At 41.8% G+C, this 12,488-nt stretch overlaps 1 protein-coding gene across 5 annotated transcripts in view; it reads left to right on the top strand.

The window, feature by feature from the left end:
- PPFIA1 (PTPRF interacting protein alpha 1) overlaps positions 1-12,488 on the top strand; it is a 92,247-nt gene that overhangs the window by 36,095 nt on the left and 43,664 nt on the right. For 3 of the 5 annotated variants that reach the window (XM_045558224.1, XM_045558223.1, XM_045558225.1), the window contains exons 4-11: positions 1,419-1,583; positions 2,492-2,566; positions 2,934-3,035; positions 3,257-3,478; positions 5,039-5,185; positions 7,529-7,663; positions 9,055-9,138; positions 12,019-12,150. In XM_045558224.1, coding sequence (XP_045414180.1) covers positions 1,419-1,583; positions 2,492-2,566; positions 2,934-3,035; positions 3,257-3,478; positions 5,039-5,185; positions 7,529-7,663; positions 9,055-9,138; positions 12,019-12,150 — 1,062 coding nt within the window. Of the gene's footprint in view, positions 1-1,418; positions 1,584-2,491; positions 2,567-2,933; positions 3,036-3,256; positions 3,479-5,038; positions 5,186-7,528; positions 7,664-8,602; positions 8,678-9,054; positions 9,139-12,018; positions 12,151-12,488 lie in introns of all 5 variants that reach the window. The other 2 variants (XM_045558222.1, XM_045558221.1) reach the window with 1 other exon arrangement.

Raw genomic sequence — 12,488 nt, 5'->3', positions numbered from 1 at the left:
ATTTGAGAGGAATTTCTGTAACCTTCTACTGAACTGAAGGAATTCAAACTTGTTTTACCATAGATTGTAAAGGAGCTATTAGCCCCAAATTCAAATGTGAAAGTATTAGGTCACTAAATATGAAATGTCCGATTCTGAATCAAAAGTTTATTATATCTCAAACAAGAAGCAGTACAATTAATCAGAGTATGTGGCTAAACTATCGACGTAGTTTTGCCATCTTAATGGTAGTTTGCTTATGCCAACAGTGGAGAGGCCTGCAGAGCAAGAGGCAATGAAATTGAGAAAGGCATTTCCCACAGCTTGTTGAGAATTTAATATTTTTCCTTGCAAGTGGTCCAAAGCCTGGAAGAAGTGGTAGTGAGTTGGTGCAAGGTCTGGTGAATACGGTGGATGACAGAGAGTTTCTAAGTCCAGCTTCTATAGTTTGAGCAGTGTTGTTTGTGCTCAAACTATAGATACACGTGGTCGATCGTTGTCTTGCAAGAGCATTGGCCTGTCTCTGTTGACCAATCTCAGCTGCTTAATTGCAAGCATCCTCATCGTTTTGTCCAGTTGGTTGCGGTAGACACCTGCTGTAATCAATTGACCAGGTTTCATAAGCTGTAATGGATAATACTGGCGCTGGACCACCAAACAGACACCTTTAATTTTTTGATGAATATTCAGTTTTGGACTGTGTTTCAGCACTTCATCTTTGTCCAACCATTGTGCTGAACGCTTATGATTATCAAAAAGAATCCATTTTTCATCACACTTAACAATATAGTGTAGAAATGGTTTGCCTTTATGTTGTGACATCAAAGACAGGAAAACTTTAAGACTGTTTTTCTTAATTCATGTGGAACTCGTCTATCCAACTTCTTTACCTTGTCAATGTATTTCAAATGGTCTAATATTGTTGGAATAGTAACATCAGACCTTGCTGCTAATTCACACGTAGGTTGAGATGGATTTGATTCCACTACAGCTTTCAGCTCCTCATTATCCACCTTGGTCTCAGGTTTCTCACATGGCTCATATTCAAGATTAAAATCACCAGAATGGAGCTTCTCAAACCATTGACATACTGTGCATTTATTAGCCACATCCTTCCCAAACACTTTGTTGATACTTCCAGCTGTCCGCGCTGCCTTGGTTTCACAACAGAACTCATGTTCAAAAATAACACTAATTTTTGACTTATCCATGGTTTCACAAAATTGCCCTAAAAAAAAATTTGAAAGATAATCACAAGGCAAATTGTGTATTTAAAAGACTGAGGATGTACCTTCATAATAAAAATAAAACAAGAAATGTCAAAGTGAAATGTCAGAGATACCAACTGTCAAATTTACTTAAGAAAACTGGACCTTTCATACTTAATAACTTAATAAAAGTGCTTTTGAAACATGTCTTTCTTTGGCCTTTTGTTTCAGCTGCTGTTGGAGCACTTGGAATGCCTCGTCTCTAGGCATGAGCGGTCCCTCAGGATGACCGTGGTAAAGAGACAAGCTCAGTCCCCAGCAGGCGTGTCCAGCGAAGTTGAAGTGCTTAAAGCACTGAAGTCATTATTTGAACACCACAAAGCTCTGGATGAAAAGGTGCCATCAGCCCCATAGCAAGTGTTGGTTTGTGCACGTTCTGGGTATTGGGCAGGCTTCATGTGTGTTTGGGGAACGCTTATTTTTGGAGCTTCTTGGATTCTTGCAAACAAATTTTCTCTCTAAGATGAAAGGGTTCTATACCATTAAAAAATTCTAATTGTCGTAAATATCTTTAATTAATTCTGTATATTGAATTGCTAAGAATTCGGTAATCTCATTTATTTAGGGGGGAAGCTTTTCTCAAATTTAAAATTTAAAGCCATTAACAAGGACGTTTTCTTGACAATAAGATCAATGAAAGAAAGTAATGATATTCAGGCAGGGTGCCGTGGCTCACACCTGTAATCCTAGCACTCTGGGAAGCTGAGGAGGGAGGATTGCCTGAGTTCAGGAGTTTGAGACCAGACTGAGCAAGAAGGAGACCCTGTCACTACTAAAAATAGAAAAATTAGCCAGGCAGTGTGGTGTCTGCCTGTAGTCCCAGCCACTCTGGAGGCTGAGGCAGGAGGATCGCTTGAGCAGAGAAGTTTGAGGTTGCAGTGAGCTAGGATGATGCCACTGTACTCTACCTGGGGCAACAGAGCAAGACTTTGTCTCAAAAAAAGAAAAAAGAAAAAGAAAGTAATGATATTTTTATTATGTTATAGTACACTAATATTAGGATAACTATACATTAAGAAAAAAATTAAGCTCGGTGTGGTGGCATGTGGCTATAGCCCCAGCTGCTTGGGAGGCCAAGGTGAGAGGATCGCTTGAGTCCAGGAATCTGAGGTCGCAGTGAGCTATGATGAAGCCACTGTACTCTAGCTTGGGCAACAGAGGGAGACCCTGTCTCCAAAAAAAAAGAAGAGGAAAATAAATAAATATGTACATATGCGTGCAAACTTAACCCCTTTTGTTTTCAGGTGAGAGAGCGGTTACGAGTAGCACTTGAAAGATGTAGTTTGTTAGAAGAAGAATTAGGTGCCACACACAAAGAGGTGAGCTTGAGATACATGTGATGTGAATTGAGAGATTTTTATTTTTATCCCTAAATTTTAAAAAAAGTATAAGGACTGTAGTAGTGGATATCAGATGTTATTTATCTTTTTGACTGCAGACCAACCTATCCAGGTCATTTTAAGTACTAGTAAACTAGACTTTTATTTCTTAAGTACCCATTTGTATGGTAGATAATAAATTCCATTTTAAATGATCTGGCTATATATTGGTTGGATAACATTACCACATGCTTTATTTTTATACTGCGTTTAGCAGTTTATAGTAGTGTTTTTCCAAAAGGAATTTTGCTGTCTTATTTCACTTATGTAAAGTATTTTACTCTCATATTCAATTTTTTAATTTTAGCTAATGATTCTTAAAGAACAGAATAATCAGAAAAAAACACTAACAGATGGAGTGGTTGACATAAACCATGAACAAGAGAGTACGCCGAGTACGAATGGAAAGGCAAGTCTTCAGGCTTTCTCTGTATTCTAATTTCATTTGCCCATGGTAAGCGTGTTGGCTGTTTTGGAAAGCTGTTGCTAAAGCACTGGCTTAAGCTTGAGAGGTCATGAGAGTTGTATAATGCAACAGATTGTATAAATCAGTTTTGATTTTACCTGGTTTCTGGAAGTATTTTACAGCTAGCCAAACAAGGCTATTTAAGGATTTTTTTTTCCCAGCAGAGATCTTCCGATGGTTCTTTAAGCCATGAGGAAGACCTTGCGAAGGTACTTGAGCTCCAGGAAACCATAAGCAAGCAGTCAAGGGAGCAGAGCCAGATGAAGGAGCGCCTGGCTGCCCTGTCCAGTCACGTGGCAGAGCTGGAAGAGGATCTTGACACTGCTAGAAAAGATCTCATCAAATCTGAAGAAATGAACACAAAATTGCAACGAGATGTCCGTGAAGTAAGTGATCATAGAGACCTGCAATATTGTCATTAAATGGAATATTTGGGGTGTTTTGAGTAATTGAATTTTTTTTTGGCTCCTTTTGTCCCTTACTCTCCCAATTACTTTCAAGCTTTGGATTATTGTATAAATGATATCAAAAAAAGATTGCTAGGAGACTGTGACAGGCTGCCTCCCCAGTTTTGTGGTGAAATCCCCCTGTCCCTGTAAAGGTAGAGGAGAATAGCCCTGGTGCCTCGCTGTGGCTGGAGAGCGGGCACCACCGTGTGCCATGGGATCAGTCACTGCCCTCGTGGAGAGTCTTCATCTGTATGGCTTCTAGGCCGTCTTAGTTTGTTCTTCATTATGTTCAGATTTCCTTCTGACACATCCTTATGCTGGCAGGTGCTGGTAACGGCTGTGCTGTGAGCATGGCCCTGTGTCGGGGTGTCCTTGGTGTCCTGCTTTCCTGACTTCTGCTGCTTCACACAGTGTGTAGTGGTGAATGTCAGTAGTCAGGATCATGGTGTGAAACTCTGGTGAAGTATATTCGTTTCTGACAAACATGTCTGCATTTGTAACTGTATGAGAAACTGTTAATATTCAGTCATAAAGGAAATGAGGGCTGATGCTTTCTCTGGTGCTCCTTCTGTCACTCACTCACCTGTCCTTTGTATCCTCTTGCCTGTGTAATATACGTAGAACAGGCTGACTTTCTGTTTGGTAGCCTAATGTGAGAATTTTATGTAAGAATTCTGAACAAAGAAAGATATTTGCATATATTATGTAACCTATTAGGTTATGTTATTTGGCTACAGCAGGAGATTATGTGGGAGAGATCAATAATGCAGAGAATTTTGAAATTCTTTTAAGACCTATCACTTTTAATATTAAGACTTCACTAACAGTCCCTTGGTAAACAATGAAGGACCTAAAAATCAGTGAATTGTGCGGTGGAAGAGAGGTACTCCACCAGCAAAATGTTGTGGTCCTACTCTCTAGGGGTTGATACATGTGGGGTTAACTTCAATTTTGCTACAGACAGTAGGTGGTTCCATCCAATTAAATTAAACTTTGACTTCTGCTTCCATTTGTTAACACGGCTTGTATGTTGTGATTATATGAGATTTCATCCAACTCTAGAAAATGAGTTTTGTGTCTTACTACTTTATCCCTGTCCTGTGTGAGACCATTTATATAACACAAAGCAGACCTAGGCTGCATCTTCATGGCAGATACCTTCACCTCCTTGAATTCTTGCAATATTGGGATATTCTGTTTTACATACTCTTTTGTAATACTGTGTGGAAAAGGATAAGCTTGGTAAACTGAATGGCTTAGTATTAAGGCAGACGAGTCTTTGTTAACTTTATAGGTGAATATTTATGATATTTGAGGTAGTGGTACATTTTCATTCAGATTTCAGAAAATTGACATCTGTATCAATTTAATTTTGAGGACACTAATTTTATATTTGATTTGAAATTTAGGATTTAGTCCAGTTTTTTCTCTCTGAAGTATCACAATGTTTTATGTATTAATTACCTACCTTTTTCTCCTCTGAAATACCTATTTTAGGCCATGGCCCAAAAGGAAGACATGGAGGAGAGAATCACTACTCTTGAAAAACGCTACCTCGCTGCACAGCGTGAAGCCACATCTGTGCACGACCTCAATGATAAACTTGAAAATGAAATTGCGAATAAAGATTCTATTCATCGGCAGGTAATGGATTTTATGTACCTTTGTCTGGCTTTTGTTAATTAAGTCAAAGAAAATTTTTATAACTTTAGAGTATTATGTTCAAGAAGTGTGGGTTACTCCAACTTACAAGTTTTGATTGTTTATTAATAGGATTTGATTTAACCATTTTGTGGAGCTACACTCCTTGGTTCTTTCTTTTGTTTTCATTGAAAGTTAGCCTGTTGCTTGTTAGCATTTTTACCAAAGGAGCAGAGAGTGGCAAAGAACTTCAAGGCGTGGGCTGGTTGCTAGTAGCTGGGAACGACACCATCAATGGCAAAGTCAGAAATGAAGTCTGTGATAAGAATTTGTACCTCCTATGGTTTGGTAAACCACACTCACTCCTGTTTCTCTGTAATCTGGGATAATCGAGTTAGCGAGGAAAACCTAAATCAGGCTCCTTGAAAATAAAGTGTTTGGTATTTTATAAAGTGTGTTTGGTACACTTTTGTGTATAATTAATGTAATTCATGAAGTGCTGATTACAGAATATTAATAGTACGTACAGTGTGGTATATTTTTTGAGGGTTTTTTTTTTTTTTTTTTTTTTTTTGAGACAGTCTGGCTCTGTCACCCTGGCTAGAGTGCAGTGGCCTCCTCATAGCTCACAACAACCTCAAACTCCTGGGCTCAAGCAATCCTTGTGCCTCAGCCTCCAGTGTGGCTGGGACTACAGACACTGCACCCTCATGCCCCGCTAATGTTTTCTATTTTTAGTAGAGATGGGTCTCACTCTTGCTCAGGCTGGTCTTGAACTCCTAAGCTCAAGCAATTCTCCCGCTTTGGCCTCCCAGAGTGCTAGGATTATAGGTGTGAGCCACTGTGCCTGGCCATATTTTTTGAGGGTCTTAAAGCATAATGTGTTATCTGTACACAGAAAAAGAGGAAAGCTGCATGTAAATAAAGTGTAACCTCTCAGGAACCTGGACTTACAGATGGTTTTTAGAATTTTTTTTTTTTAATAAGAGACAGGGTCTCACTCTATTGCCTAGACTAAAGTACAGTGGCCTGATCATAGCTCGCTGCAGCCTCAACCACTAGGCTCAAGGTATCCGCCTGCCTCAGCCTCTCGAGTAGCTAGGTCTACAGACGTGTGTCACCAAACCCAACTGATTTTTTTTAATTTTTGCAGATATGATGTCTTGATACGTTGCCCAGATTGGTCTCAAACTCCTTAAGTAATCCTCTACAACCTCCCAAAGTACTAGGATTAGAGGTGTGAGCCACCATGCTCAGCCGTAGATTTTTTTTTTTTCCAGTCTTTTTTTAAATTATCATTTTAAGTGACAGGGTCTCACTATTTTGCTGAGGCTGGCCTCAAACTCCTGGGCTCAAGAGATCCTCTTGCTTCAGCCTCCAAGTAACTGGGACTACAGGCGTGCACCATCACACCCAGTTTTAAAATCTTTTGTTAAATTTTTAGAGTAAGAGGGTTTTTTTAAAAGAATACACTTAAAAAATAACTAACATTTCATTAGACATACTCTGGGAAGGTCTATATGAAAAAGGAGATGAAAGCCATATTTTCTTTTACATGCCCATGGCAGTCTGCTGTAAGCAATGTTACTTTCAAATATGGGTCTGATTATTATTATTTTTTTTCTTTTTTCTAATCTTGGTATGGGTTTGCCTTTCCTGAGATGATTTTTTAACAAGGCTTAGTATCAAATTCTTCTTACCTTAAACTTGTCAGTAACAATGAGCAAACTGGCTAAACATGGTGGCTCACTCCTATAATCACAGCACTTTGGGAGGTTGAGGTAGGAGTATTGCTTGAGGCCAGGAGTTCAAGACCAGGCTTGGGCAACGTAGTGAGACCCCATCTCTATGAAAAATTTAAAAATTAAGTGGGCATAGTGTTGGGCACCCTTAGTCCCAACTGCTTGGGAGACTGAGGCAGGAGGATCGCTCAAGCCCAGGAGTTCAAGTTTACAGTGAGCTATGATCCTGCCACTGCACTCCAGCCTGGGCAATAGAGCAAGATTCATTTTCTTAAAGGAAGAAAAAAAGAATGAGCAAGATTCTACAGAAAACTAGTTTTTCCTTAGTGTATAGGAGCCTTTGGTTTTTTGTTAAAGCTTCTTTGAAGATATTTAGGAAAGGCAAATACTTTGGCAAGAGATGTTTTGCTCATTGGAATCAACCTCTAGAAGGTGGGTGTGTACCCCTGGCAGCGAGAAAAGCCTCACCTGGAAGCAGCTACCAGAGCTGTAGTGATGCCCTTGTAATGAACTTAGTCCGTGTCTGCCTTCGGTTTGTTTCAATCTGTGAGAAACAGTTATGGCTAGATTTGCTACATTTTGATACTTTGCTCTCATTTCATAGACCGAAGATAAAAACCGCCAGTTGCAAGAACGCCTGGAATTGGCGGAGCAGAAGCTGCAGCAGACTCTGAGGAAAGCCGAGACGCTCCCCGAGGTGGAGGCGGAGCTGGCCCAGAGGGTGGCGGCCCTTTCCAAGGTGGTGTCCTGGGCTTAGTTCTGGATTGGATGGCGGGTTTGTGATTGTGATCGTGGTTTGTTCCTGTGCCTCACACTGTTACCTCAGTGCACCTGAACCCATGGAGCAGCCGGATTTGTTTTTAGCGCTGTTTTCTCTGAGATTGGGATGCCTTTTCAGCGTCAGACATGATCCTTTTTGTTACCCCTAAATCTCCCTGCACTTTTGTCAGGTGTATGCTGTTTGTCCACCGTCTGCGTGATCTAGGAGTTACTGCTTCTTAGTGTCATTTTAGTCACCATCTGAAAGCATAGGCCAGAAGCTTCATGTAAAAGAAGGATAGTTTTTCTCAAATAGGAAATGATAATTAAAATAAATTTGTAATAAACAGATGAAGTAGTTTTGTTTTGAAAATTACTTAAAAATATGTTTTTAGGTAACATTGATTCATTTGTTCAATTCTTGGGTATGTGTGTTCAAGACACAGTCCCTGTCCTCCCTCGTTCTCACCATGCGCGTGGGAAGAAAGCAGGTAGGGGCCATGTCAGATGATGTAGTAGGTACTCGAATGCGGCGACCCACAGGGGAGCTCTGGGAGCAAACCAGTAGCCTCAACTCCACAGGGCAGGCTTCGCCCTGCAGTGCCGGTGGGCTTCCGCCGGGCACACGGAGCAGCACAGGCTGAGGCCCATGTTGGCACCTGTCAGCAGTCTTGGCTCGAGCTTCCTGAGCCTCTGGGGAGGGATGGTGAGAAGGTGCTGGACCATGACCCGGCATCCGGCTGGTGAAGGGGAGCGTTGGGCCAGTCAGATGGTATCCAGGACCCACAGACCTGTTCCTTCGAGCAAGTGTGTTGCCAACAGCTGTAACAGAACCTTTCCTCCCTCTCCGTGATCTGCTTTTAAAGTCTCGGTTTCTTTTCTCCCCTGTTATCTTTCTTGTCCCTTGTTGGCTTTGTAGTCTGACCTTTTGTCTTCTGGGAGCTCTGCTGCTAAGGAAGCTAAACTGTTCGAACTTACTTCCAAGCTTAGGAAGGTAGAATTTGTACATTGCTCCTTACTTGTGCTTGCTGCTTTCTGCTTTCCATGCTGACTAACCAGAAGCAATCTGAGGTTGGGGAAAGTCACGAATCCGTGGAGACCAGGCATGGGGGTGGGGGCACAGCACTGAGTCAGTGGCCAGCACCAGCCATGCTGCAGAACCACCAGCTCCAGAGGGCTGAGCACGCGAAGCCACATAGGATATGTTGATAGATGGTAGCAAATGCTTTCCATTTACTGTGATTGGAAACAGTCCATGCAGAGCATGTTATGCTTGTTGCTGCTGCAGTAGTGTACAGCATGTTGTTAATGAAGTGTGAGTACCAGGCTAGCTTATGGTTTTTTTGGGTATTTTTTCCTTTTTGCTGACAGGCCGAAGAGAGACACGGCAACATTGAAGAAAGGTTACGACAGATGGAAGCGCAACTAGAGGAAAAGAATCAAGAACTGCAGCGGGTGTGTATTCAGCCAGAAAGGCTGGGAGCGCCGAGCCCGTGTACTCTGGGGGCGTGGCTTGGGGGGGAGGTCATGGTCTGTCTTCCACTTCTCCCTCCTCTGCTGCCTCTGCCCCCAGCTGAGACACTGTCCCTGCAGCTTGAGTCATGTCCTATGCACTTATTTTGTGGCCTCATCTGCAAGTTGTCCACTGATACGTGTATCTCACACACTAACAGCTTTTTGTCAGTATTGGTAGCAGCAAAAGAAATCTGTGATCATAAGTAGTACTGTAGGGAGCAGATGGGATCTCCGTGTCCAGGAAGGCTGCTTGTTCATCTAATATCCTCTCAGGGGAACTGCTCTGGGTACAAGTGGGACCTCATGGTTCCTGCTAAAACAAACCTGTTTTGCTGGACTTGGGAACCCCCCTTGAAACGCAGAGGAAAGCCCATCGTCCTAGATAACTAGTACGCTTGCTAGGCCAGGGCAGAGCCCTGACCTCTATCCCAAAATAAAATAATCCAAATAGTGATTATTTTTGAGCAAGAGGAACCCTGTAATTGAGCTGCAACAAAAGAGCATTAAGAGAGCATGGCATTGGAGGGCCTGCCAGTTGAACCCTAGGAGAGTTTTCCCTGGAAGAGTTGGGCAGATGTCAGTAGAACATCCAAGAAACAGATACAGTGAGAACAGTTTTGGATCCAGCTGGTGCCAGGCCTGGTATTTTGGGGTGGCTTTTTCTTTAACAAGTGGGTGGATTGAGGAAGTGTGGAGCATCTAAACTCTTACACCCCTGGGTCAGCCAGCTTTATGACACTAAGGCCATTAGATACTGTTTTCAGCAGAAACCTGTCTTCTTGGCCATGCACTGCAGAGAATCAAAAGAGCTTCCAGGAAGATTCTGACTCCTAGGATGGGTTGCATATTAGGCAACCCCCTTCGCCTCCCCACGTGCAGAGATACCCCACCACACAGACACGCACTCTCATCCTGTAAGCAGAGAATTACATTTACATACTTAATGACTGTCAGAACTGGTTTATGGAATTAGGAAGGACAAGTGTTATGATAGGGGTGTTTATAACTAAGGCAATTAAAAGTAAACTTTATGCTAATTTGCATTTAAAATACACAAATGCTGACAGAAAATAAGTGTAATTTTCTAAAGAAGGATTATTAGATACTCTCTATCTTGCATGAGGTTTTGGACCCTTTCAGATAATGTTAGTTGCTCAGGTATATTCTGAGTGCTTCATATTTAATCCTTATAATGACCTTATGAGAAAGGGGAGAGGCTGCTGCCCACGTCTTACCAGGGGGGAAACTGAATGCGCAGTTTTGCCATCTTAACGGTAGCTTGTTTATGCCAGCAGTGGAGAAGCCTGCAGAGCAAGTGGCAATGAAATTGAGAAAGGTATTTCCCACAGCTTGTTAAGAATTGAGTATTTTTCCTTGCAAGAAGTGGTCTAAAGCCTGGAAGAAGTGGTAGTCAGTTGGTGCAAGGTCTGGTAAATACGGTGGATGACAGAGTTTCCAAGTCCAGCTTTTGTAGTTTGAGCAGTGTTGTTTGTGCGACAGGTGGTCGGTCACATATTGTCTTACAAGAGGATTGGCCTGTCTCTGTTGACCAATCTCAGCCGTTTAATTGTAAGCATTCTCATCATTTTGTACAGTTCGTTTCAGTAGACATCTGCTGTAATCGACTGACCAGGTTTCATGAAGCTGTGGTGGATAATACCAGCTCTGGACACCAAACAGACACCATTAGCTTTTTGATGAATCTTCAGTTTTGGAATGTGTTTCAGGACTTCATCTTTATCCAACCATTGTGCCCAATGCTCCCCGTTGTCAAAAAGAATCCATTTTTTTGTCACACATCACAATATGGCATAGAAATGGTTCACATTTACGTTGTGACTGCAAAGAAAGGCAAGCTTCAAGACAGTTTTTCTTCTGATGCTTTTTTAATTCGTGTGGGTACCCATCTATCCAGCTTCTTTACCTTGCTGATTTGTTTCAAATGGTCCAATATTGTTGGAATAGTAACGTCAAATGTTACTGCTAATTCACACATAGGTTGAGATGGATTCGCTTCCACTAGTTTTCAGCTCATCATTATCCACCTGTTCTCTGGTCACCCATATGGCTCATTTTCAAGATTAAAATCACCAGAATGCAACTTCTTAAACCATCAACATATACTGTGTGTTCGTTGACCAGATCCTTCCCAAACACTTCGTTGACATTTCGAGCTATCTGCCCTGCCTTGGTTCCACGACGAAACTCATATTCAAAGACTACACTAATTTTTGACTTATCCATAATTTCATAAAAATTGCTCTAAAAAAAATTTGAAAGCAATCACAAGGCAAACCGTGTGTTTGAAAGACTGAGGATGTACCCTCAATAAAAATAACACAAGAAGGATCAAAGTGAAATGTCAGAGATACCAGCTGTCAAGCTTAGTACTTAAGAAAATCGAACATTTCATACTTAATAATCTAATAAATTAAATTAAATTTTTTCCCCATGAATCCAAACCCAGGCTTTTATTTACACAAGGGGAAATTCCTCTACTAGTACATTAACAAGCTGGTTCCTAGGTGTAAATCTGCTCCCTAAGTCCATCTGACGGTTAATGACTGGTGACATTCCTGAGGCCCAGGAGTACTTTGTTCACCAGAAGCAATGGGACCTTTTAGTTAAGGATCTGTCCAAGACTTTGGTGGTGTGTCCCCCCAGCATGGCACTGAAGGCCCCTGAGGATGGCGGAGGGACGGGCATCCAGGGCGACAGTGCCTGTGGGTCTCCCTTGGCTCACCCCTCTGTCCTTGTGCTTCTACAAGAATGATCGAACGTTTCCTTGAAGTTCCTAAGTCTCTGATTCTCCTATTTTAGGCAAGGCAAAGAGAAAAAATGAATGAAGAACATAATAAACGTTTATCAGACACTGTCGACAAGCTTCTTTCAGAATCTAACGAGCGGCTGCAGCTCCACCTGAAGGAGAGGATGGCTGCTCTGGAAGACAAGGTACGGCAGAGAGCCTGGTCACTCTGCAGGCACCCACCCTTCACGAAGAGATTGTTCCTCTTCTCCTGAGGAATGACGCGTGACGGTGGTTAGCAGCCATGATAGAAAATGGGAATTATTCTTTAGAGTGGAATAAGTACAGACCATTATGAAGTCCCTGAATAACTTCCTGCTTGCTGTGCCCTTGACTCATTTGCACATGTGGAAAACTGTGTATCATTCTTACTCTCTAGGGCAGGAGGAGGTAAATGGTATCTATAAAGGACCATATATTTTAGACTTTTAGTAATTATGAGTAATTAAATAATTTTGTGCTAACCAATGATTAGCACAAATGT

Source organism: Lemur catta, chromosome 7, assembly GCF_020740605.2.
Source record: "Lemur catta isolate mLemCat1 chromosome 7, mLemCat1.pri, whole genome shotgun sequence".
NCBI lineage: Eukaryota > Metazoa > Chordata > Mammalia > Primates > Lemuridae > Lemur > Lemur catta.
This window is presented reverse-complemented; position numbering and strand designations above follow the sequence as displayed.